Source organism: Mobula birostris, chromosome 18 (genome assembly GCF_030028105.1).
Source record: "Mobula birostris isolate sMobBir1 chromosome 18, sMobBir1.hap1, whole genome shotgun sequence".
NCBI classification, from domain to species: Eukaryota; Metazoa; Chordata; class Chondrichthyes; order Myliobatiformes; family Myliobatidae; genus Mobula; species Mobula birostris.
This window is the reverse complement of record NC_092387.1, coordinates 40,724,607-40,751,418: the sequence shown is the minus strand read 5'-3', so window position 1 is coordinate 40,751,418 and position 26,812 is coordinate 40,724,607. Positions and strand designations below refer to the sequence as shown.

General features: G+C 42.4%; 1 protein-coding gene across 2 annotated transcripts in view; it reads left to right on the top strand.

Annotated features, from left to right (window-relative positions):
* Positions 1-26,812, top strand: part of LOC140212074 (rho GTPase-activating protein 22-like) — a 198,458-nt gene that overhangs the window by 79,370 nt on the left and 92,276 nt on the right. The window contains exon 1 of one of the 2 annotated variants that reach the window (XM_072282565.1): positions 18,785-18,827. The exons of the other annotated variant lie outside the window; for it this stretch is intronic. Within the exon in view, the coding sequence (XP_072138666.1) occupies positions 18,794-18,827 (34 nt within the window). The 5' untranslated portion in view covers positions 18,785-18,793. Of the gene's footprint in view, positions 1-18,784; positions 18,828-26,812 lie in introns of those variants that run through there. 2 annotated transcript variants of the gene reach the window in all.

Below are 26,812 nucleotides of genomic sequence, written 5' to 3'. Positions count from 1 at the left end.
GTGAGGATATGAAAATTCCCTCAGAGAGCACTGGAGGTCGGGATAAATCCTGGGTTGGTGGAGCGTGTAGCAGCAGCACCACCCACTATACCGTGGTGTTCCCCTTCTCACCATGGAAAGATTGAAGACTGAACAGGGAGAGGAGCTGAGCTGGCAATGGGTCTGAAAGATCAGGAAAGGAAGTGTCAATGAGAAAGAACTCGGAGAAAGATAAAAAGAAAATGGATGCTCTGGTGTGAATGATATATGGCTGCACTAGGTGAGGAGCCTCAACGGACCAGGAAAATGAAGGCAGACACTAAAGGATAAATTGGTGATCGGTTTATTATTGTCACGTGTATTGAGAAACTGTGGAAAATCTTCCTAAGAGGTAAAAGTATTGGTGTTCTTTTTTGATCAATGTGTCTACAAGGTCAACTCAACATGCTTTCTTACACCTCCAATATAGAACTAGCTATTTACAGATGTTTCTAATGTATGTTTTAATTTCTTACTGTGTAATACTTTAGCAGCAACAAAACATAATTGAAAACCATTATGTGAAGCCAATTATGGGCCTGTATTATTGCTGTTCAACCCAGGTATCATAATACTAAGTAAAACTCACACCGCTCTACCCTAACTAGCAAAGTCATCCTCTCTTGCCACACAGTTGTTCATACCCATCCCACCCCCACACTTCTCCACCATCACTAGGACCCTCTTGTTCTGTCAGAATTTCTCCAACAGTGATGGGATGCAAATGATTTACAGAAATGAAATCGTGTGAATGGATGTCTACTGAGCTCCATGTGACAGTAATTGTTGAAGCCCGCAGTACAGAGACTGTAAACATTTGCCAACTCTGTATTGGAGCTGTTGGCATAAAAATATCACCCTCCAGTTTGAGTAAATGTTCAGATATGAGCCATTTGCTTGCACTAAATGAGGTTTTCTGGAACACAAATCAACAGGGATGGGTTTGTATCCAAATAAGGAGAAGCTGTTTTTCAGAATCATTGAGACCTGGAGCTCAGAAGGAGCCATTCAATTCTCTCTGTATGGGCCATTTCTTTTTAAATGGATTGTTCATCTAGTTTAACTTCCCTAAAAGCAGTTCTTCCAATGTCTTCCAGTGCATTGGTCACAGCATGGATCCAAAGAAGTGCTTATTTACTATTCAGCACATAAAATGCTTACATGTTGAGTCTCTAAGATTTAGCACAAAATTGAATGTCTGTGAAACTGTGACTTTTGTTTTTTATGATCTGGATATCGCTTCAAGGCCAGATTTTTGCTGCCTTTCCTTCATTACCCTTGAGATACAGGTGGTGAGCTGGCTTCATGCACAAACTGCTGCAATCCTTCTGTGAAAGGTGCTCCTACAGTTCTGTTGTTCCAGGATTAGACCCAGTGAGGAGGAAGGAACAGAAGTATAGTAGGGAATCTGGAAATGGTGCTCTTCATGCATGCCTGTAGCCCTTATCTTTGATGTCAGAAATCAAAGGTTTGTTATTGGGATAGTCTGGCTGAGCAACTGCATAATATTTTATCGAGTTTGTCACTTTATCATTTTCTGTCTGTCATCTTATGTTCAGATACTCCTGTGTCACTTGTGTAAAGTACATGAAATCAGTCTATTAATATAAGCTACTGCAATCTTGTGTGTATACAGCCATACTCAACAGTTACTCGTACATTGTGTTTTATAGGCTTACTTTTATATTTATATTGATTAAGTTTATATGCTTATTGTGCTTTGTTGGCACGTGGCCAAGTGGTTAAGGCATCAGTCTAGTGATCTGAAGGTCGCTAGTTCAAGCCTCAGCTGAGGCAGCATGTTGTGTCCTTGAGCAAGGCTCTTAACCACACATTGCTCTGCAATGACACTGGTGCCAAGCTGTATCGGCCCTAGTGCCCTTCTCTTGGACAACATCGGTGGCATGGAGAGGGGAGACTTGCAGCATGGGCAACTGCTAGTCTTCCATACAACCTTGCCCAGACCTGCGCCCTGGAAAACTTCCAAGGTGCAAATCCATGGCCTCACGAGACTAACGGATGCCTATTTTTATTTATTGTGCTTTTATACTGCAATGGGTATGGAGAAAAATCATTCAGTTCTCTTTTACACTTGTGTACTGAGGAATAGCAGTAAGCAACCTTGAGAAGGTACTATTCATTTAAAGCCACTATGCACCAGTAGCGGAATAGAAGAATGATTGGTGCAGGAGATGGGGTACAATCATGTAAGCTCTTTGGCCTGGATGGTGGTGAACTTCATGAGTGTTTTAGGGCTGGCACTTAACGTAATAAGTGGAGAGCATTCCATTATGTTGTAGGTTGGCCAGAGGGCGTGTCCCTCAAAGTGAGCTACCCAGCTTCTGTAATCTCAGCATAAATGTTGCTGGTCCAGTTGAGATTCTGGTCAATGGTGACTCGCCCCAAAATATCATTGGTGGGGAACTCAGTGGTGCTAATCCCGTTGCATGTCAGAAGTTAAGTGGTTAAACTCACTTTTGATGAAGATGTTCACCTGCCACTGTCATGGTGTGAATGCTGCTGCCAGTGATCAGCCCCTTGGTGGAACATTATCAAGGTCTTGCAACCTGCAGGAATAAGCTGAGGAGGTGTGAATAGAGTCGAACACAGTGTGATCATCAGTGAAGTGTCCATTTCTAATCTTGGGATGGAAGCAGACATGACACATATCTCTACTAATCATTGGAAATGCAATATAAACACATATATTGGTGAAAAAGATAATACTTTGCTTTCATGCACTTCAATCTTCTCCCCCATTTACATAGTGTGACAAGAATACACATCGATAAAGATGTTAGCTGTCTTGGGCTGGCACCAGTGGAATCAGCAGTTGGTCTGCCACCTATCTTCAGGGGAGAGAGAGATAAGGAAAACAATGGAGCAGCATTTGGAGATGTTAATGAAGGGGAAGGAGAGCTGTCAAGAGCGGCTCCCCTTTGAACCCTGAACTGTTTGAAGTGATGGACAGGCGATACCCCAGCAGGGGGATAAAAAGGGACAGGTTTGCTAAGGCAGGACACACACGACACCCGAGGTAACGAGACCCTGGAAGCGGTGCGTCTCTCGCAAGTCGGTGGGAAGTTCTTGGACGGCTGATCGTGGGATCAAGCCATAGACGCTCAGGGTGGAAAGGCACGATCGGCGGGAACCTGGTGTGTGTCCACCCTTGCCTGGGTGCTGGGTTCACCGCAGAGAAACGATCGTATCTGGAAACGGAGGGGTCACGGTCGGTGACCTCAGATGACATCACAAAGGACTCGCCCGAAAGCTGCCTACTAAGGTCTGTGTGGAAACTTTGAATATTCATTCGTTTTTCTCTCTCTCTCCTTCCCCCCACTGTCCATCGTCACGGCAGCGATTACTGCGAACTGAACTGAACTAAATTGAACTGAACTTTGCGTCACTTTGAAACTGGTCATTTAGCCCTAGACAACGATAGAGCTTGATTGATCCTGTTATCTTAATTCTGGGTACATGTGTGTTTATCATTGCTGAACGGTTGCATTTATTATCCTTTTGATTAGAGTACTGTGTTGCTTGTTTCTTTAATAAAACTTTCTTAGTTCTAGTAATCCAGACTCCAACTGAGTGATCCATTTCTGCTGGTTTGGCAACCCAGTTACGGGGTACATAACAATAGCAACATTCAATGTACTCATTTAATGGATAACAGCTGAAAATTTAGTCCTTGGCACCTTCCCTGGTATTCAGACAGCTTTTAGACTCTGGTTCAGAATCTGAAGAAAGCATCGGCTCCAGTTAATGTTTAGACTTGGTATCCCATCCACCATACCTGCCCTTCATTAGTGGCAGAGATTGTTCAGCCAGTATGAACATGGGGCAAGCACTAATGCCACTGATTTTGAACAAACTTGTCTCAGTTGCCCAAACGTGTACTGTGCCCTCGATTTATGTGAGCTTGACTTGCTCAGTGGGCTAAGAACATAAACATGCTTAACCTCTGGAAGCCAAACTAGTTGTGCAAGTCCAGGTACTTTGCAGATACATATTCTGTAGTATTGTGCAAAGGTGCTCTGTATTTCAGTAAGAAACTAGCCCAGTGCCATTTCACATGGAATACTTGCTTATTTAGAACTTCTCACTTGAGGATATGAAGGAATGAGTGTTCGTATCATACCTTTTCTTAAAATTTATTATCAGACTTAGTTCAAAATTGGGCTGCGGTTTCGTTAACGACTAACATATTCGAGGATGTGCTGGAGGCAGCGCGCAAGTGTTACCGTATGTTCCGACGCCAACGTAGCATGCCCACAGTGTTCAACCAAGCAACATGAGCAGCAAAAACAACAACAACAAAACAGCTAAACAAGCCCCTTTCCCACCTTCCCGCCCAGCTGCCCCCTTACACCCACAGACAGGCCTCCAAACCCTGGAAAAGCTGCCTCTGAGCTTCCAGTCCTTGGCCTCAAACTCTCAGGCTCGCGGACATCAGGCCCCCAACCTTCATTCCTCAGCCTACCAGACTGTCCCTTCGAGCTCCTCATCCAGACTCGCCGAATTTGGCCTTTGAACTTTTGGACTTTCTACCTCAGGACTAGCCGAGCTCTGGAGCCCTGATCATAGCGTGCACATTTTTGCCTTGTGTGTGGTAGGTGCAGTGATGATGAGTCCATTGTTTCACTTCAATCCACTTTGAGTGACTATCAATCAGTAGAAGGCAATTGTCTGTCACATTGAGTGCTGGCAATGACTGAACTCAAGTGCGGAGGAAAGACAGACTCCCAAGAAGAGACAGCAACCAATGGTTATTCATAGAGTTCCAACAAAACATTGGCAGCTCGGCTGAGCGAAACCACAATCCATAACATTCTCAAAGCCAGGACCTCACGATACTGTTAATCAAGTGTCTGCTTGAATAATACAAGAATATCTGTTGTCTGTCAAGTAGGGAACCGTGCACAATTCCTGATTTGATGGAGACAGACATGAGTGCATAGTGGAACATCTGGAAAACTTCTGAAATGTCTGCTTTGCTACCGCTACTACTGTGTGGTAACCAGAATCTCTGGAGCAGAAGGCCTCGAAATCCTCGGCTTTGCGTGTTTCAGCGGCCGGGGAGAGGTCGAAGGCGCTCAGCAGAGGATGGCGATTGGGAGGCTGTATTGGCGATGCTGCTCGGAAGCTCGGAGTTTTCGGACGGATGGACTCAGGGTCAGCTGTGGTTGGCTGCTTCCAAAGCATCGGCAAGTTGACGGTGCCTGGAGGTTTATGGCAGGGAGTTTCTCCCTTTAGCCGCCTGCTATCAGGGACTCGGGAGTCGATCCACTCGGGGACTTTGAGACTTCTTTTTTACTGTGCCTCTGGACTCTTCTTCATCAAATTATGGTATTGCTTTGCACTGCTGTAACTATATGGTATAATTATGTGGTTTTGTCAGTGTTAGTCTTTGGTCTGTCTTGTTTTCTGTGATATCACGCCGGAGAAACATTGTATCATTTCTTAATGCATGTATGCATTTCTAAATGACAATAAAAGAGGACTCATAATCTAAAAAAAGCACGGAAACCCCAAGCCTATCAAAATAAAGTTAACAAGGTTAAACAGAAAATACCAGGGATTAACAACTCTTGATAAGCAACAATTAACCAGTACCGGTTCTCTAAAATCCTCAGAACCCAACACTCTCTAGCTCCCTGCACAGGCCCAAAGAACTCATGACAATTGACATTTTCTTTCTCTGAAACTGTACAATAGACCATGTTGCATTATGGTAAAGGAATGTTTGGTGACTTGTTCCTAAAACTTTAGTAAATACTGCATTTCCTAAGAGTCAATTTGAAATCTTAGTCCAAATATGGTGAGGAACAAATGCTGCTTACACTTGTTTTCACATTGACTACTCCTGTATGATCTACAAAATTCAGCTGAGGTCCTTTCTGTCGCAGTAGAAGTTATTGCAACTCAGTAACGTCTACATTGAAGCCCTGTTCGCATGTCTTAATCAGAATCGGGTCTAATATCAGCAGCATATGTCGTGAAATTTGTTAACTTTGCAGCAGCTGCACAATGCAATACATGATGATATTGGAAAAAAACTGAATTATAGTAAGTATACATATATTAAAAGGTTAAATTAAATAAGTAGTGCAAAATGAAAAAGTATTGAGGTAGTGTTCATGGGTTCAATGTCCACTCAGAAATTGGATGGCTGAGGGGAAGAAGCTGTTTCTGAATCAGTGAGTGTGTGGCTTCAGGCTTCTGTGCCTCTGTAACAATGAGAAGAGGGCATGTCCTCGTTGGTGGGGGTCCTTAATGATGGACATCGCCTTTTTGAGGCACTGCTCCTTGAAGTGTCCTGGGTACTATGGAGGCTGGTGGCCGTGTTGGAGCTGACTAAGTATACAGCTTACTTCGATCCTGTGCAGTAACCCCACACCAACCCCGCCCCCCCATAACCAAACAGTGACGCAGCCAGTTGGAATGCTCTCAACGGTACATCTGTAGAAATTTGCAAGTGCTTTAGGTGACAAACCAAATCTCCTCAAACTTCAGATGAAATATAGCAGCTGTCTTGCCTTCTCTACGGCTGCATTGATGTCTCGGGACCTGGTTAGATCCTCAGAGACATCAGCGCACAGGAATTTGAAATTGCTCACTCTCTCCACTTCTGATACCTCTATGAGATCTGGTGTGTGTTCCCTCATCTTGCCCTTCCAGAAGTCCTCAATCAGCTCTTTGGTCTTACTGACGTTGAGTGCCAGGTTGTTGCTGTGACACCACTCACTGCATGTTTATTCTTTGCAACAATGATAGAATTACATCAGTTCCTCGGCTGTTCTAATTTTGTATAGTTAGAACTATACAAAGTATTAGAGCGGGGGCAGGGATTCAGATTTCTGGATCATTGGGACCTCTTTTGGAGCAGGTGTGACTGTACAAAAAGGACAGGTTGCACTTGAATCCCAGGGAGACCAATATCCTGGCGGGGAGGTTTGCTAAGGCTACTGGGGAGAGTTTAAACTGGAATTGTTGGGGGGTGGGAACCAAACTGAAGAGACTGGGGAAGAGGAGGTTGGCTCACAAATAGGGAAAAGTGTGTGAGGGAGGATAGGCAGGTGATAGAGAAGGGACGCGCTCAGACCGAAGGTTTGAGATGTGTCTATTTTAACTCAAGGAGTGTTGTGAACAAACGGAAGAGCTTAAGAGCATGGATCAGTACTTGGAGATATGATGTGGTGGCCATTACAGAGACTTGGATGGCTCAGGGACAGGAATGGTTACTTCAAGTGCCGGGTTTTAGGTGTTTTACAAAGGACAGGGAGGGAGGCAAAAAAGGTGGGGACATGGCACTGTTGATCAGAGATAGTGTCACGGCTGCAGAAAAGGTGGACGCCATGGAGGGGTTGTCTACGGAGTCTCTGTGGGTGGAGGTTAGGAACAGGAAGGGGTCAATAACTTTACTGGTTGTTTTTTATAGGCCGCCCAGTAGTAACAGGGATATCGAGGAGTAGATAGGGAAACAGATCCTGGAAAGTTATAATAATAACAGAGTTGTCGTGATGGGAGATTTTAATTTCCCAAATATCGATTGGCATCTCCCTAGAGTGAGGGGTTTAGATGGGGTGGAGTTTGTTAGGTGTGTTCAGGAAGGTTTCTTGACACAATGTGTAGATAAGCCTACATGAGGAGAGGCTGTACTCGAGTTGGTATTGGGAAATGAACCTGGTCAGGTGTCAGATCTCACAGTGGGAGAGCATTTTGGAGATAGTGATCATAATTCTGTCTCCTTTACAATAGTGTTGGAGGGGGATAGGAACAGACAAGTTAGAAAAGCATTTAATTGGAGTAAGGGGAATTATGAGTCAATCAGGCAGGAAATTGGAGGCTTAAACTGGAAACAGATGTTCTCAGGGAAAAGTACGGAAGAAATGTGGCAGATATTCAGGGGATATTTGTGTGGAGTTCTGTATAGGTACATTCCAGTGAGACAGGGAAGTTATGGTAGGGGACAGGAACCATAGTGTACAAAAGCTGTAATAAATCTAGTCAAGAAGAAAAGAAAAGCTTACAAAAGGTTCAGAGATCCAGGTAATGTTAGAGATCTAGGCGATTATAAGGCTAATAGGAAGGAGCCAGAAGAGGCCATGAGAAGGCCTTGGCGGGCAGGATTAAGGAAAACCCCAAGGCACTCTACAAGTATGTGAAGAGCAAGAGGATAAGACTTAAAAGAATAGGACCTATTAAGTGTGACAATGGAAAAGTGTATATGGAACCGGAGGAAATAGCAGAGGTACTTATTGAATACTTTACTTCAGTATTCACTATGGAAAAGGATTTGGTGATTGTAGTGATAACTTTCAGCAGACTGAAAAGCTTGAACATGTAGATATTAAGAAAGAGGATGTGCTGGAACTTTTGAAAAGCATCAAGTTGAATAAGTCGCCGGGACCGGATGAGATGTACCCCAGGCTACTGTGGGAAGTGAGGGAAGAGATTGCTGAGCCTCTGGCGATGATATTTGCATCATCAGTGGGGACAGGAGAGATTCTGGAGGATTGGAGAGTTGTGAATGTTGTTCCCTTCTTCAAGAAAGGGAGCAGAGATAGCCCAGGAAATTATAGACCAGTGAGTCTTGCCTCAGTGGTTGGTAAGCTGATGGAGAAGATCCTGAGAGGCAGGATTTATGAACATTTGGAGAGGTATAATATGATTAGGAGTAGTCAGCATGGCTTTGTCAAGGGCAGGTCGTGCCTTACGAGCCTGACTGAATTTTTTGAGGATGTGACTAAACACATTAATGAAGGATGAGTAGTAGATGTTGTGTATATGGATTTCCACAAGGCATTTGATAAGGTACCCCATGCAAGGCTTATTGAGAAAGTAAGGAGGCATGGGATCCAAAGGGTCATTGCTTTGTGGATCCAGAACTGGCTTGCCCACAGAAGGTAAAGAGTGGTTGTAGATGGGTCATATTCTGCATGGAGGTCGGTGACCAGTGATGTGCCTCAGGGATCTGTTCTGGGACCCTTACTCTTCGTGATTTTTATAAATGACCTGGATGAGGAAGTGGAAGGATGGGTTAGTAAGTTTGCTGATGACACAAAGGTTGGAGGTGTTGTGGATAGTGTGGAGGGCTGTCAGAGGTTACAGCGGGACATTGATAGGATGCAAAACTGGGCTGAGAAGTGGCAGATGGAGTTCAACCCAGATAAGTATGAAATGGTTCAGTTTGGTAGGTCAAATATGATGGCAGAATATAGTATTAATGGTAGGACTCTTGGCAGTGTGGAGGATCAGAGGGATCTTGGGGTCCGAGTCCATAGGATGCTCAAAGCAGCTGTGCAGGTTGACTCTGTGGTTAAGGGGGAATACGGTGTATTGGCCTTCATCAATCGTGGAATTGAATTTAGGAGCCGAGAGGTAATGTTGCAGCTATATAGGACCCTGGTCAGACCCCACTTGGAGTACTGTGCTCAGTTCTGGTTACCTCACTACAGGAAGGATGTGGAAACCATAGAAAGGGTGCAGAGGAGATTTACAAGGATGATGCTTGGATTGGGGAGCATGCCTTATGAGAATAGGTTGAGTGAACTCGGCCTTTTCTCCTTGGAGTGATGGAGGATGAGAGGTGACCTGATAGAGGTGTATAGAATGATGAGAGGCATTGATCGTGTGGAAGTCAGAGGCTTTTTCCCAGGACTGAAATGGCTGCCACAAGAGGGCACAGGTTTAAGGTGCTGGGGAGTAGGTACAGAGGAGATGTCAGGGGTAAATTTTTTACTGAGAGTGGTGAGTGCGTGGAATGGTCTGCCAGCAACATTGGTGGAGGTAAATACGGTAGGGTCTTTTAAGAGACATTTAGATAGGCACATGGAGCTTAGTAAAATAGAGGGCTATAGGTAAGCCTAGTAATTTCTAAGGTAGGGACATGTTCAGTTCAGCTATGGGCTGAAGGGCCTGTATTGTGCTGTAGTTTTTCTATGTTTCTATGTATCCTCCAAACACCTGTTCATTAACCCTTTGGAAAATGGGTCCTGACTGTGACTTCTGATAGTTACTGGGAAGTCCTCAGTAACCACGTTTAATGTGTAAGTTTCATTTCCACATTCAGCATCAGAAGTCTTATTGGGTAGTATAACAAAGCATTCACAATGATATTTTCATTGAAATTCTGTACCTCATTGGTGTGTTAAAATGAAATGGTAGGATTGCCTATCTTTGCACACTAGGTGCCACTATAGTAGGCATCACTGACTTGGGACCGGATAAGCATTGTGGTTTTATATCGGTTATTGAGCTAAATGATCTCCCTAATGTCTGGAAGCTTCCATCTTGATTGGTACATATCTGCATTTGTCCCTCGAGAGCACAGGAACTGTGCTGAGGTTTTAAGATGAGTTTGTTTTGCCCAGAGCCAGTCATGTGGTTTATTCCTGCATGAACTGCAGCTTGTCAATAGTAGTTTGTATATAGTGTCATATGGAAGGAGGGGAACTTCAGTTTGTTTCTTGCATTTATCATAGGCTCTTTTTCACTCCTTGCTCTACAACTGTTTCACCTCCTTTTGCAAGTGAAATACTGTAGTCACAGAGTTCAGTGCCAGCATTTTACATTAGAGTGCAAGGCAGGATTGGCAAGTCCAGGCAGTCCTGCAAATCAAGAGATTTTGGGAGGAAGCAGGATTAAGAAAAGAAAAGGCAAATGAAAGGTGTGAAAACAGGATTGAACCGTCATTAGTATAAAATGTGTAAAGGGGTGCTTGCAAAGGTGGGGACATGAAATATCACTGACAGATAAGAGTAAGGAAGTCTGCAAGGCAATATAAGTATATTAAGAGCTAGAATATAGCTAGGGGAAGTATGGGGTTGTTAGGGAACTAAAGGGAAATCTGCGTGTGGAGTGATCAGAAATAGATGAGGTCTTAAGCAAAAACTTCCTTTCCATAAGCACTAAGGAGAAGGACATTTCAGAAAGGGAGAAGTGATCTTCAAGAGCAATTATTATTAAAAAGTATAATGTGTTAAATGTCTTACTGGACATAGATGTGAATTATTCTCCAGGATCTGATGGGATCCATTACAGACTGCAACTTGCAGCAAAGGTAGAGATAGATGGGAACATGACAGAGTTTTAAATTTTCATAAGCTACCAATGAGATCCCTAATGATGGGAAGATGGCAGAGATGGTTTTTTTATTCAAATAGGGTGGCATGGCTAACTCAGATAATCACAGCCCAGTGATTATAGCCTCAGTAGTAGGGAAATTTTTGGAAAATGTTCTGAGGAACAAGATCAATCTATACTTAGAATGGCAGGGATTGATCAGGGGTAGTTAGCAAAGCTTTGTTGGTGGGAGATCATATCTGACTAACGTGATTGAGTTTCTTAAAGATGCAACTCAGTATACAAGTAAAGGCAGTGTGGTTGATGGACTTCATTAAGGCATTTGACATAGTTTCATACAGAAAGCTGGTCCAAAGAGTTCCAAAGCAAACTGGATCAAAATGTGGCTCCTTTAAGGAAGACGGAGGATGATAGTGGAAGGTTCTTTTGGTGATATCGAGTATCCAGTCCCAGGAATTCGTACTGGGACCATTACTTTATGCATTAAAGACTGAAATTAATGTAAGAGATGTGATTTGCAAATTTGCAGTTGACACAAAATATGGTGGTATCATTGATAGTGACAAGGCACAGGCGACTGAAGGATAATGAACAGCTGGTTAATTGGGTAGAGTAATGGTTGATTAAATCTAATCCTGGTAAGTGTGAAGTCATGCACTTTGGGAGGACAAATAAGGTTAGGACATGCACAATGAATGGTGGAGCCCTAGGGAGTATCAAAGAACAAAGAGTCCTTGATGTACAGGTCTAAGTGTAGAAAATAAATAGGGTATTAAAGAAAACATACAGGATGTGAGCTTTCATTAACTGGGGCATTCAATATAGGAGCAGAAAAGTTCTGCCACACCTTTATAAAACTTGGGTGATGACACATCTGGAAATCTGTGTGCAATTCTGGTCACCACTGTTTAGAAAGGATGTGATTGTTCTGTAGAGGGTGCCAAGGAGATTCATTAGGATGTTTGGGGTGGAATGTCTCAATTATGAGGAGACACTGGATAGAATGAGGCTTGCTTTCTGAGTGGAGAAAGCCAACTAGAGGACCTAATAGGGTGTACAAAGTTATGAGGGGCATAGATAGGATAGATAATAAACTTTCCTCCATGGCAAAGTTGCTTATAACCAAAGAAGATGAGGCTTAAGATGAGGAATAAGAGTATTAGAAAAAATGCTTTCACCCAAAGTGTGTTTGGAATTTGGATCACACTGCCAAAGCAGGCAGTAGCAGTAGAGATTCTCAGTGTTCAAGTATCTGGTCAAGACAAGGAGTAGAAGGCTACCAACCAAGCGATGGTAAATGAGGGCACAAGAGACAGCAGATGCTGCAAACTAGAGGAACTCAGCAGGTTCTGTGGCACCTATGAGATGAAAGGAATGGTTGACAGTTTTGAATGAGCCATGATGCTCCTGCTGTGAGGTTTCAATCTGAAACATCAGCGATTGCTTTCCCTCGTCTCAGCCCAGATTTTGCTCAACCCACTGAGTTCCTGAAGCCGATTGTTTGTTGTTGGTAAATGGAATCAGTATAGATGATGGTCAGCATGAACAGATTGGGCTGAATGGCCTGTTTCTGTGCCATTTCACTCTATGGTTCTATGATGGTGTACTGTTTGCTTTAAATAACACCTTTATTTGTGGCAGCATGGTGGTGCAGTGTGCCAGGTGTAAGATGAAGGCTGGATTTCCACTACTGTCTATAAAGAGTCTCTACAATCTCCCTGTGACCATTTGGGTTTCCTCTGGGTGTTCCAGTTTCCTCCCACATTCCAAAGACATATGGTTAGGATTGGTGAGTCGTGGGCATGCCACGATGATGGTGGAAGCTTGGCACAATCCTTGCTGATTTGATTTGATGCAAGTGACACATTTCTCTGTATGTTTCAATATACCTGTGTTTTTCTTTCTCTCTTTGCTCTTTCTTTCATTTATTTGACCTAGGAACCAACCTTGCTCGTATAAGCCTGGACTTGCCATGTGGCTAATCGTGGCAGTCTTGTACCCCACACAATGGCACAAATAACTTGGCGTGTGCAGGAGTCCGATGATGTCAACATTGCTGCAGTTCACTGTGCCAGTGCATGCAGCATACTCCAATAAACTCACCCAACTGTTAAAACTCCCTTCAATCAATCTGAAGAGAACCATTAGCCTCCTTGTCAATAAGTAATGTTTCCATTAGACCCAGTAAATATATAACCAAGTTGTTTATTCACCAGCTACTTTCACACGGAGCCTCTTAGCTTGGTGTAAAAGTGGATGTCTGTGTAAGCATTACATTTCTGAGAAGCCAACAACACATAACTCCATACTCACCTGGTACACAACATAAACACCAATACAGAAATAGAGAACACAACATTTTCCATGAAAATGATATGTTAATTTTTTTCTTCTATTACCATTCCATTTTGAAGGTTGCTATTGTAGCTCTTCCCTTGGCCTTTCAGTAAATGCTGCTCAGATCATCCTCTGTACCTCTTTAACACCTCTCTACTTCCTTTGCCAATTAACTTTTTGACCTCTGACCACAGTTTACTTTGATGTGTCCCTTGTAATCTTGAATTTTTTTTATTGACCAGATGGCTTTGATCTAGGGACAACAATTCCATCTTCTACACTCGCCCCACATAACCAGTGTCACCAAACACTGCTGCTATTCTTTTACCTCCCTCCTTAAGGTCTTCAAAATCTTCCTGTGGTGTTAAAAACATTTCAGGTACCTTGTCATTTTAATTCTCAGTTCATCTCTGTGCGACAGGAGAACACACATCACAGTACAATAGTCTCTGCTTTATTATTTCGTACATTATTGCAAATTAGTGCACATTGGTAAATTATTGTGTATATTATTAGTCTGTACTTTATTATTTAAGTCTAGACACAGCTAAGTGTGTTTTTAAATGTTGCTGCTATAACGAAAGAATTTGCCACTCGGGATCAATAATGTCTTTATTATTATTATTTTCCACTCTAACTATGGCTGCACAATAGTGTAATGGTTAGCACAATGTTTTACATTACCAGCAACCCAGGTTCAATTTCCACCGCTGCCAGCGAGAAGTTTGTACTTTCTTCCCAAGACCACGTGGGTTTCGTCCAGCTGCCCCGGTTTCCTCCCAAAGATGTAGTGGTTGGTACTTTAAGCAACACACATAAAAGTTGCTGGTGTACGCAGCAGGCCAGGCAGCATCTCTAGGAAGAGGTACAGTCGACGTTTCCGGCCGAGACCCTTCATCAGGACATCTATCTCTATCTCTGGAGACAGCTTATCTGCTGAGGTCTACTATAAGCCTACTGACTCTCACTGCTATCTGGACTAATCCTCTTCTCACCCTGTCTCTTGCAAAAATGCCATCCCCTTCTCGCAATTCCTCCATCTCCGCCACATCTGCTCTCAGGATGAGGCTTTTCTATGACTGTACCTCTTCCTAGAGATGCTGCCTGGCCTGCTGTGTTCACCAGCAACTTTTATGTATGTTGCTTGAATTTCCAGCATCTGCAGATTTCCTTGTGCTGGTTGGTACTTTAATTGGTTATTGTAAATAGACTTGAAATAGGCCAAACACAGGCAAATGGGACTAGCGTAGGCAGGCAACTTGGTCATCATGGGCATGTTGGACTGAAGAGCCTTTCCATGTTCTATAGCTCTAGGTCTGTGAATCACAGCTTAACGCAAGGAACGGTAACTTATCTTTTCACTGAGAAGGTTACGGGTGTCAGAAATCAACACCAAATTCAATAATACCACAAACTTGCATTTCTAGCATACACTAAGCAGACCAGCTCTGATGTAAAATCATCTTCCTGCCATGCTTTCCTCTCCATGTACACATTACCTGGCCTGCTAAACATTTCAAGATTCTCTTTTATTTTAGATTTGCTATGTTTATATCTCAAAGTTCTGCCATTCATTTATTTTCCTTCCCTATCCTCCTAGCTCCCATTCATCTCAAGTAATTCTACAGTCAGACAGCATAGAGATAGGCCTTTTGTTCCACCTTGTTCTTGCTGACGATCAGAATATTCATCTATACTAATTCCATTAACGAGGACCTTTTCAGTAAATCTTCAATGCTCTGGTGATTCACTTGTTTGTACATCTCAAATGTTGTAAGAAGTTCTGCCTCCACTACCTTCCAGGGCTGTGCATTCCAAACTTCTGGGTGGGGAAAAAAAACTTTCTCATCTCATCTGTAATCCTGATACTTTGCTCCTGTGTAGTCCTGTTGTAAATACCTCTGCTATAGGGCAGAATTTTCTACAGTCTCCTCTATTTGTACCCACATAATGTTGTTCCCTACTCCCCAAGTCCCATTCAGCATTCTCTGCTCCAAGGAACACAAATCCAGCCTCTCCTCATAAAGCAGAGAGCCTGTCCCAGGCAACATCTTGGTGAACCTTCTGTCCACCATCTCCAATAATCACATCCCTGTGAAAACCAAAACTACTCAAAATATTCCAGATATAGTCTCATCATTTTTAATAAATATGTGGCATAATTTTTCTGCTCTTATAGTCATTCCCGGGTAATGAATGCCTTCTTTATCACCTTGTGTGTTTGTGCTGCTACCTTCACCTCACTTCCAACTACATCTGCTTCAGACAGATCAGCTGGGACTAACCTTCACCACACTTCCCCAGCAGCTGCCAACAATTAAGGCATCATTCACATTCTCTTGGTGTTCACCTATCATCGACATTTCTTTTCTTCACTTCATGTCTTTCCCTTCTTTGCAACAGTTCTTTCCAACTGTGATAAGACTACTGAATGGATCCTGACCCAGATCTGGGCCGTACCCTCCAAACATCCGGACCTGCCTCTCGGTTTTTTTTGCACTACCTTACTTTCCATTTTTCTATTTTCTATTAATGACTTATAATTTAACTTTTTAATATTTACTAAGTTTTACTATTTTTAATCCAGGGAGCAGGAAGCGCAGAATCAAATATCGCTGTGATGATTGTACGTTCTAGTATCAATTGTTCAGCGACAATAAAGTATAAAGTAAAACAAGTTTGATTTCTCACTTCTCCCAGTTCTAATAAAGTTCTATTATACTTGAAACACAGGTGCAGCCTGACCTGTTGTGTACTTCCCACATTTTGGTTTCCCACACCTGTAGTATTTTGTGGGTTTTTTTTGATTCCTTGTGAAAATTTTGTTATGAACTGAACAATACCCCAGCTGTTGCTAGATCTGTGATTTCAGAAGGTTGTGCAGAATTGAATAGTTTAATAGCACAAATAAAAACATTTGGACAAGGGAGGACTTCGCAGCGCTTGGCATTATCAATGTCACTAATCTACTCTAGGGGTTATAGATTCTTTATTTGCCCCATCCCTCAACCTCTGGCAGAGACCTGCTAGTTAATCCTTCGAAGTTGCAGTCAGATCTCTGCCTCCAACATTCAGCGTCATCCTTCCTGAAGATACTTTAGATGCATGGGGGAGACTGTTGTGAACGAGCAGTGAAAACTGAGCCCTATTTCTCAAAGGCAGATCTGATAAATTGAGTGATAATGCATGGACAATACATTTTCTAATTTTAGATTCCTAACATTGTTAAAGGTTCGCAAATAAATGATACATAAGTTTAGGCCAGAGATATACTTGAAGGTTCAGTTGGTCTCCTGTTGTAACCGGGGTTGACCTCTGGAAGGAAATATTAAATGAGGCACGAACATAGTTATACTGACACCCATTGATTCAGCTTATCAACTTTGGTTATTATGGAAGATCTTTCATCCTGTTCCTTATAAAGACAAGATGTCGTTTGGTCAGGATCACCTGATGCATGGCTTTCCACTTTCCAAGTCATGGCATCCAAAGCATTAAGCATTTCTTTGAAGCAATGAATTTGCACAGCAAGATCCCACTAACAGCTATAATGGTCGTATTGGCTGACGGATAAATATCAGACAGAATATTGAAGTATCCACCCCTACAGTTAGAAATGGTGCACAGAGATCTTTCAGGTAAAACCAAAAGGGGCAGGTGGGACCTCGATTTCGCATCTCATAAAAAAAGTATAAATATGAAGATGTTTTCTGGTTAAAATGGCTGACAACTCATGCATACGTTTGGACAAAAGTTGATTAGATTGCAATGGAGCTAGGCATGCTAACAGAGCTGGATGGCAAGACAGATAGGAGGCTTTCATGGAACATAAACACTAGTATAAGCCCATCAGGCTGAATAAATTACCTGCAATTTATTTACCTGTAGAAGTAGGACAACATTATTCCCACAAATGTAGTCAAGTATACCAGTAAGTTGTTTATTAGAGAAATTATGTTAAAATTGATAGTAGTTTTTTGCTCTGCACTAGAAAATCAGCAGGTTCTTTGGAAAGAATTCAACAATACACACAGCAATGACTTTATTATCCATGCTAATGAAAGCCTGAGTTCCTCGCTCCCATCTCCACATTTGCACTTTATTTTATGATTGCCCTTTGGCAATGAGCATTTAAAGATAATTACAAATCCCTAAATTTTTTGGCCTTAGATTTTACATGTGGACCTCGGGCACTAGGCTGAAAATGAGTCTAATTCAAACAACGTAAATCGACTGTGACTTGTTTACTGTTAGGAGATCGATTTATATCGGATGGAAGTTAACTGACAGTCTGAGACCTGCTCAGAGGAGGTAACTTGTCTAAAGTTCTATTTTATGCCATTTTGGTGGGAGATTGAGTTTAATCGTGGACATGGGGGATTCCACTATATCCAGTAAATGGTTAGGAGATGATGCACCAACCTAATGAATGATTAGGATGTGGTGTACCTTTTCCCATCAGAAATTAGAATGCGGAAGGTTTGAACATGAGTCATTGAGAAAAATAGATTGACAGGGAAGCTAGGGACATTTGGAATTATGAAACAAGGATATGTTGATAGGACAGGATAAAATAAGAGACTTAACTAGAGTACGAACCTTACTATGAATACTTTAGGGCTGAATGGCCTTTCCAGTCGTAAATTCAATATCAACAAATTGATAACTTCAGAGGGGAAATAGTCAGGGCCATGTGCAACTTAAAAAAAACATACACAGCAATAACCTAGCTTCATGAGGCAGGAGTTACAGGTGATCCCTTCAGCTGTAATCAACCCGAAGCAGATTAAAACACATGCCTTCCTCTCCAAGGGATCGTTTGAATGCCGCCTCCTCGCACAGCGCAGCCTTTTCAACTCTGTGACCATCTTGATACCTTGTGTCCCCGTCTGGACTTCCCAGCGCTAAGTACGCATAGAGCCCATTGATTCAATTTGTGTCGCAGTCACTGCATACATTAACAGGACAATGAGCGGCCGCTGCTCGTGCCATATTAAAGGCATATTAATAACACTGGCATGGGCCAATTAGGAGAGAGAACCACCATCATCCCGATGTGTGCTCTCGTGATTTATCGACAGTAATCTCTCAAGTACTTAATGGTTAGTTTGGAGCAGAATTAATTCGGGGCCAGATAAATAATGCATCAGCGTTTATTTAGCTGGATGCGAACATCATTCCTGGACTGTCAGTGAGAGTGGATGGTACCACAGTTGTTCAGTGGTGTGGAGGGGCTCAGGGGGAGTCTGTTGTTCAAGGGGGCAATGGTATCAGAAGGTGAACTAGAGTATAAACAGGGAGAGTGACGATATGGTGAGTCTTATAAGCAAGAAGACGGAGGTTTGAAAGCATGCTGAGTCCCAAGATAAAGCAAGTTAGAAGAGGTACGTGTAATTTACTGTTGGCTGTTCATTACCATTTACCTTGAGTGAGATGCAGAATACCTGAGACCGGTGACAGAGTTACCGCAATTGAAGAGATTTGTCCTCACGTTTGTTTGTTTGTTTTTTTAACCATCGTATTCTTTCCAAAGCTGCATATTTCTACTCCTTAGTCATGCATATTGATTTACATCCCTGCTACTGGGTACTAAGTGTTTGTTCCGAAGGCGCAGCTTCGGTAAAGTGCGCTCCGGATTTAAAACGTTTACAGAACGCGGACCTGAGGGAGTGGGCTGGTGCTGCTGAGGCGGGACGGCAACTTGCAACGATGCTCCAAGTTGGGCTCGGCCAACTTAAAATGGATGAAGTGAAAAATAAATTTTCCCATTTCTGCAAAAGTGAAATCCCCCCGTTAAGCTCTCCTTCGCGAACCCCGAAACTACTGAATGTCATTAAGCTTGCCTGATTCCGAAAAAATTGTTCCGGTGTTAAGTGCATCTGCTGCATCACTGTCCTTTTTTTTTGGTCGCGTCTAACTTTTAAGGAAATATTATTTTCATCCTGCTAAGGGTTCTGAGGGAGGAGAAAAGCTTATTGCAAGATGTATGATCAAACTAATGAAACATTCACTTCAGGGAGACAGATTGTCTTACTTGCAGTACTAACTGAAAGCTTGCTGGACAGGCGGCATGTAATATAATGGGACAGTCTCTCATCCTGATGAATACTTCCATTAGAGCAATTGGTTTCAGAAGTAGCTGTGCCTGTGGGCGGATCACACGGGATCTCTGCTTTGTCCGGATGCTTTCTTTGCCAGCCGTCAGCAGAAAGATAAAGCCAAAAAAAAATTCCTCGTTTATTGATTTCTTCAGCAATAAAATATCGACTGACTGTCGCAAGAAAAAGAAATGAAGCAGGTTCCTTCAAAAGGAGGTTATAAATATTCTACATGGTTTTGCTGCACTGGAGCCCAGCTTTTAGTAGAGAACTTTGCAAAACAAAAAGCAAGACCCTCCCCTTCCTCAGTATATTCCATTTTTTTCTCAGAGACAGTGAGGATTGGATCCTTTGTCTAAAGAAAGGACAACATTTTTTAAAGGGTCTTGCAAAGCTCAGCAGGTCAGTAGCATCTGCAGAGAAAGAAGCTCTAACTTTTCAGGCCCCAACTGTGATTCTCTCTGCATAGATGCTGCCTGGATTGCTGAGTATTTCCAACTTTGCTTCTATTTCAGATTTCCAGGAGTTTATTTTCAGTGATGACTTGACAACTATCAAAAAACAACTTGTATAATATTATGGGGGGGGGGTGTAGACGGCTGGCTGATTTGTTACCCTTCCCTCTCAGCTCCCGTATCACCTGTTTGTTTGTTTTGCACTACTTATTTAATTTAACTATTTTAGATTTAATAAATATAAAATTTACAGTAATTCAGTTTTATTATTGTGTATTACATTGTACTTCGGCCACAAAAACAACAAACTTCACAAAATATGCCGATGATATTAAATCTGATTCTGAGTCTTCATTCATGACCTGCCCAATGTTGATGCTGTGTGACTTGGAATCAGTACTATTGATGCTATTTCCTCTGTCCTACTCAAGTGGTGCATAAACACTAACAGATTACCAGGGGTGTGTTGAAGCCACAAATAGCAGGATTTTACCATGACAAACAAATATGCCCATGGATGTAAAAGTTGAGATATTTGGGGTGAGACATTGCAAATGCCTGTTCTACACCCCCACCCATTGACCAGAGCTTGCAACTACAATCTCAATGTGTTCTGCAACATTAAATGAAGGCAGCACATCAAACAACATCTGTGGAAGGGGAAATGTCACCGCTGGGAACGGGAGAAAACGAGCTGGTTGAAGTTACAGAGAAAGTGGAGAAGGGATGGATCGGACAATGGGTGAGGGCCAAGTTGCTCTGGAGATCAGTTTGATAGGTCGGCTGGTTACTGGGAACAGGTAAAGGGTGAGAAAATAGCTTAAAGCAATGTAGTGAGGGCAGCTTTTAGAGTGTGAGGGTACAAGCAGAGGAATGTAAAGGTTGTGAAATTCTGGGCTGTTGGACATCCTCAGCCGGTCAGGCTGTGCTAATAGAATAGCAGAATTCTGCATCATTCTCTCTAACACACAGAAATAGGCAATTCCATAAAACAACTGTCCATTTCTACTGTCGGCCATCCCTCTGGTATTGACTTCCATTTCCTCTATCAGAAAAGCAAATTTCTGATAGAGGAAAAGTTTTCATATTTGATATTGAGTCTATAAGTAGTTATTGTGTCCAGAGAGATGAGGTGCTGTTCTTCAGGCTTATGTTGGGCCTCTATATAATAGCGTCGGAGATGTGAAATTAATGTGGCAAACAACAGGGGATTCTGGGTCGCCCCAGAGGACTGAACGCAGGTGCTCCACCAAGCAGTTACTCAATCTGTGTTGGGTTTCTCCAATACAGAGAAGACCACATTATAAAAATTCAGTATGCTAGATTAGATGACTTATTCACTTGGAAGGACTATTTGGGTCCTGCATAAGGGGAAGGGAAGTAGTAAAAGGACAAGTATTGCAGTTCCTGTGACTGCATGGGAAAATGTCACAAGAAGGGAACTGCTTGATGAGATCGGAGAGGAGTGTCCTCAAAATGCTGAAAGGTGCTGGGGAGCAGAAGACGAGTTTGAGAATGGAATTTCATTGAAAATGGTAGAAATTGTGAAGAATGTGCAGACTAATTGGCTGCAAGGTGGGAACCAGGGGAATACTACCTTTAATCTATCCAGGACAAGGGAGCATCAGAGTGGACATGTGGGAAGTAGATTAGCCACATACAAGGCTGCTATTATACATTAGATAGCAAGGTCTGTTAACTTAGAGAAGTGACAAAAAATTGTCACAAATTCAGAGCAGCCCTTGAATATAGGGCAGAAGACCAAGGTGTATGGGTTCTAGTGCTCAAAGAGCAAATATTATGCAAAGGTGAATGCAATCAGAATGAATGAATTCCTTAACATGAGGAAATCTGCAGACGTTGGAATTTCAAGCGACACACAAAAAATATGCTGGTGAATGCAGCAGGCCAGGCAGCATCTATAGGAAGAGGTACAGTCGACATTTCGGGCTGAGACGTCAGGACTAGATGAAGGGTCTCAGCCCGAAATGTCGACTGTACCTCTTCCTATAGATGCTGCCTGGCCTGCTGCGTTCACCAGCATTTTTTGTGTGTTGCTTGAATGAATTCTTTTTCCTAAAGATGGAATATTCAAGAGGAATGTCTGCCATTGAGGCTTTCATTTGGGGAAACCTGAAAATTTTCAATTATTTGAATTACAAGAGACAACAGCGGGTTCGTTCTATGAGCAGACCTAGCATACACACTCTGGTGTTTAAAAATAATGAAAGTTGACGTTATTGAAACATACAATATTCTCACAGTAGGTATAGGGATGATGGTCCCTTGCCTGGGGAGTCTAGCAACCAGTGTCACAGACTTAGAATGAAGTGCTGGCCAATCAGGACATACAGGACATCAGGGTGAGAAGAAATTTCTTCATTGTGGATTCTCAACCCAAGATGGCTATAGTAACGCAGTCACCAAGTATATTCAAAACGGAAAATAGACTTTTAAACTTTAAGGATTTGGGAGCTTTGATCATAATTGGCAACAGAGAAGACATTGGCCTGTTCCATTTTCTACCCCTGATATTCTTATGACTACTTGGGAACTCTGTGGATAGATCACAGGTTCAGAATAAGACCTGACACTTGGTGAGCACTCTGCTGTAACCTTTCAGTCCTGGAAAAGAACAACAATAGAATTATTACAGAGCAAGACAGCAATTTGTAAAACTGCTGCCTCATAGCTCCAGCTATCCAGGTTCAGTCTTGTCTTCTGGTGCTGTTGGTGTGGAGTTTGCAAGTTCTGCGTGACTGCGTGAGTTTCCTTGGGGTTCTCTGGTTCCCTCCCGCATCTCAAAGACGTGTGGGTTGGTTGTCACTTGGTAGCTGTGAGTTGTCTCAAGTGTGTACAAGAGTGGCCAAATCTGGAGGAAGTGTTGGGGGTGTAGGAAGAATTTTTTAAAATGCCATTGGTAGGGGATTGGTGTAAATGAGCTCTTGGTGGTTGGCTCAAACTTGAAGAGTAGAAGGGCTGGAGTTTAGACATATGTCAATGATTCTAGTTTACCCCCAGAGTCAGACTTTAGTGAAAATCACTGGGTAAGGTAACACTGGTAGGAGAGCAACATACTCCTAGATACTGCACTAAATTGATTGAAGTGCATTGGAATCTCACACTGTGGGTAACGCTGACAGGAGAACTGACACCATCAGAGGCACTTGGTAATCTTCAGGTGCATAAAGTACACCCTCAGAAGCTGCAGTTCACAAATAGGAAGGCTGGGCACTCTCAGAAGCAGGGGGTGAGCTGGTCTACCATCTCAGGACCTTCTCCATTTGGGATGTGCTTTCTTCTTGTTACTACCATCAGGGAGCAGGTGCTGGGGCCAGAAAACCCACACTCAATGATTCACAGACTCTTCCCCTGCACCATCAGATGTCTATATGGTTCATGAACCCATGAACACCATCTTGTTATTCCTTTTTGGTCATTGTCTATTTATTTTTGTAGATTATAGTCACTTTTATGTCTTTGCACTGTGCTGCTGCAAAACTGCAAAATTGTCATTATATATATATTAATGATAACAGATCTGATTTTGATGTGGCAGTGGGGTGTCCCTCACACACACACACACTGGGTGCCTTTGGTAGATGGGCAGTTCCTTCTTAGTGGCACTAGTTAATATTGGTAGGAGGGCAATATACCCGCAGAGGTGATGGGTACCACTAGTGGAAGGACAGGATAGAAATGCCAGGTAAGCTGGTGAATGATGAATTGAATTGGCTTTATTTCTTATATCCTTCACAAACATTAAGAGTAAAAATCTTTGTTACATCTCCATCTAAATGTGCCATGTGCAATCATAGTAATTTATAATAAATAGAACAGTCAATGTAATATAGAGTACACACAAATCAACGTGACTTCATCAGTCTGATGGCTTGGTGGAAGGTTTGATGGCTGGAGTCTGTTGGTCCTGGCTTTAATGCTACGGTACAGTTTCCGGATAGTAGCAGCTGTAATAGACTGTGGTTGGGATGACTTGGGTCCCCAATGATCCTACGGGCCCTTTTTACACACTTGTCCTTGTAAATGTCCTGAATCATGGGAAGTTCACAACTACAGATGCAATAATGAGGTCTAGATAACACTAGGAAGGCGGTACACCCTCAGACACTGGGCAGCAGTACTTGTAGAGAGGGGTGCCTTCTCAGACGACATAAATCTGATTGGGACACAGTGCTTTTTCGCATGCTGTCAAAGAGACCAGTGAACCATTAGAGAAACAACTGCTTTCTTAAAAATTACCTCTTATTTTCAGTGTGAAAGTTTTTTTTATATAACATTGGACTTGCCAAACAAAAAGTATTTCAAGCAAATTGAGGCTGTTTTTGTAAGGTTTAATGGCAACTGAAACAAAGTAAAATGATTTATTTCACACGCTGCAGGAACAAAGATTTAAATGGTTCACACTGGAAAACATTAATGAAGCAAATGTGTTTAGATTTTCAAAAGGCATTACTGTATTTTGGTGCATTATCACTCTTTGGAACCTTGTCAAGTGGAATTTGCTGAGTATTTGTACGAGTCTTTGAAGCGTGTTGGAGAGATCAAGAAGCTTGCTGCAGAGATCCTCATTTCAATAACAAAGAGCTCATTTGGAAAATTCAGGTTGCAATCTCCAGCCTACAACATGTTGAATATTCTTCAATATGCATAAGAAAAACAAAGTTACAATTTGCTATTATAATTACATTAAAATCAGCAGCATAGGTCCTAAATTCCACTTTCCCTTCCAAAATTCAGACCACACCCTCCAGCTTCCTTTCTTTCTTTAGGAAACCCCTCAACACCCACCTCTTTGGTCCTCTTCCAAAGTGTGGTCCAGGATAAGTGGTTCTAGGAACAGGCAGGTAAGAAAAAAATGAGATGCAGTCAAGGACTCTGTTGACTTGCGACAGGGAAGTTGGTTATCTTAGAGAGATGGGGGGTCATGCTTCCACATTTCTTGTAGAGATATGACCGCTACAAAGGAACAGGGCAAGAAAGAAGAGGCATGTGGTATACTTTATCTGAAATTTGCTGCTTACAAAAGACTGTTTTAATGAAGCAGTAATTTACTATGTTAAGAACTCCACATGAATGCAGAACTGGTGTGAAACTCTCTGGATACATAAAGCTATATTGATCTACACTGCACTTGGAATCACCTTCCAGGGCTGAGTTGTGAAACACAAGGAGCGACAGACCATAAAACAATAAGATCATGAGAGATGGGAGCAGAATTAAGCCATTCAGCCCATCAAGTCTGCTCCACCATTCCATCATGGTTCATTTATTATTCCTCTCAACTCCATTCTCCTGATTCCCCCCACCCCCCCGGTAACCTTTGACACCCTTACTAATCAAGAACCTCCACTTTAAATATATCCAACGACTTGGCTTCCACCGATGTCTGTGGCAATTAATTCCACAGATTCACCAACCTCTAGTTAAGAAATTCCACTTTATCTCCGTTCTAAAGAGGTATCCTGCTATTCTGAAGATGTGCCCACTGGTCCTAGGGCCCCCCACTATACGAAATATCCTCTCCACATCTACACTGTCTAGGCCTTTCAATGTACAATTACTGGATACAGCGTGCACTGCCATCAGTGAAACCATATCCACTGTAGGCAATAGCCTCTGAAGTAGAGAGAAGCAAACAAATACATTGGTAAATGTGATTTGTCGTGTGTGTTGCTGCAGAAAATCGGTGGTCTCTTTTGGATATTTTTGTCGATACTATGCCAGTGACAATTCTTTTCTCAGAAAGCTTTAGCAGCAGTGCTGAAAATAGATGAGCATAATAAATGCTTAGTGTGCAAATTTCAAGCAATTTCTCAGCAAAATAAATGTGTGCTGCTGACAATTTACAGATAATGTGACTGATGTATGGTGTTCGTCAACTATAGGTTTCAGTTTTATTTGTAGACAGTTCGTTATTCCGGAAGCAGCTGACTGCTGCTCAGAATTCAAACTGGCTGAAACTCTTAAACTGTGCGTGGAACAGACAAAACGTACTTAGACTTTGTTCTATCGCACGTCACTGAAATGCTCCAAACTACAGAAAGTGGAATTGGATTTGGTTCCATATCATCACATGCACAGAGATGCAGTCAAAAGCTCAGTCTGTTCATACAGATTAAATAATTACACAGGGTGTTGAAATAGAAGAAGGTAAAACAAATACAGGATGCAGAGTAATGTGTAAAAGTTACAGAGAAAGTGCAGTGCAGGTGAAGAATAAGGTACGAGATCATAAAAAGGTAGATTGAGAGATCAAGTACTCATCTTATCAAACTGGGGAATCACACAATAGCCATATAACCTCAAGTAGAAGTTGCCCTTCTTATAGGTAGTGGGGCCAAAACTGTGCAAAGTATTCCATGCCTAGCCTCACCAACACTGTATAACTAACAAAATCTTCCCATTTTTAAGCTTCAACCTCTTCACAAGGAAGACTAAAATGCCATTTGCCCTCTTAGTTACTCGTTGGGCCTGCCTGCTGGATCATTGCTGACCTACCTCAGTGCTATTTTCTATCCCCCCATGCCTCGATTCCTTCAAAGCCCAGAGATTGATCAGTCTCAGATTAGAATGAAAACATTGATGGAACATTCACAGCCAGCAGGAGCAGAGAATTCCAGTGTCCACCACCTTCTGAGTGAACAAATTTCGCCTCAGCTCTGTCCTAAATGGCCTACCCTTACTTTCGGACAAGGTATTTTACTCCTGCATTGCAAAATCAAGGAAAGCATTCTCCCTGAACCTTACCTGTCAAGCTCTTCAAGAATTGTTTAAGTTACAAAGTGATTGTCTCTC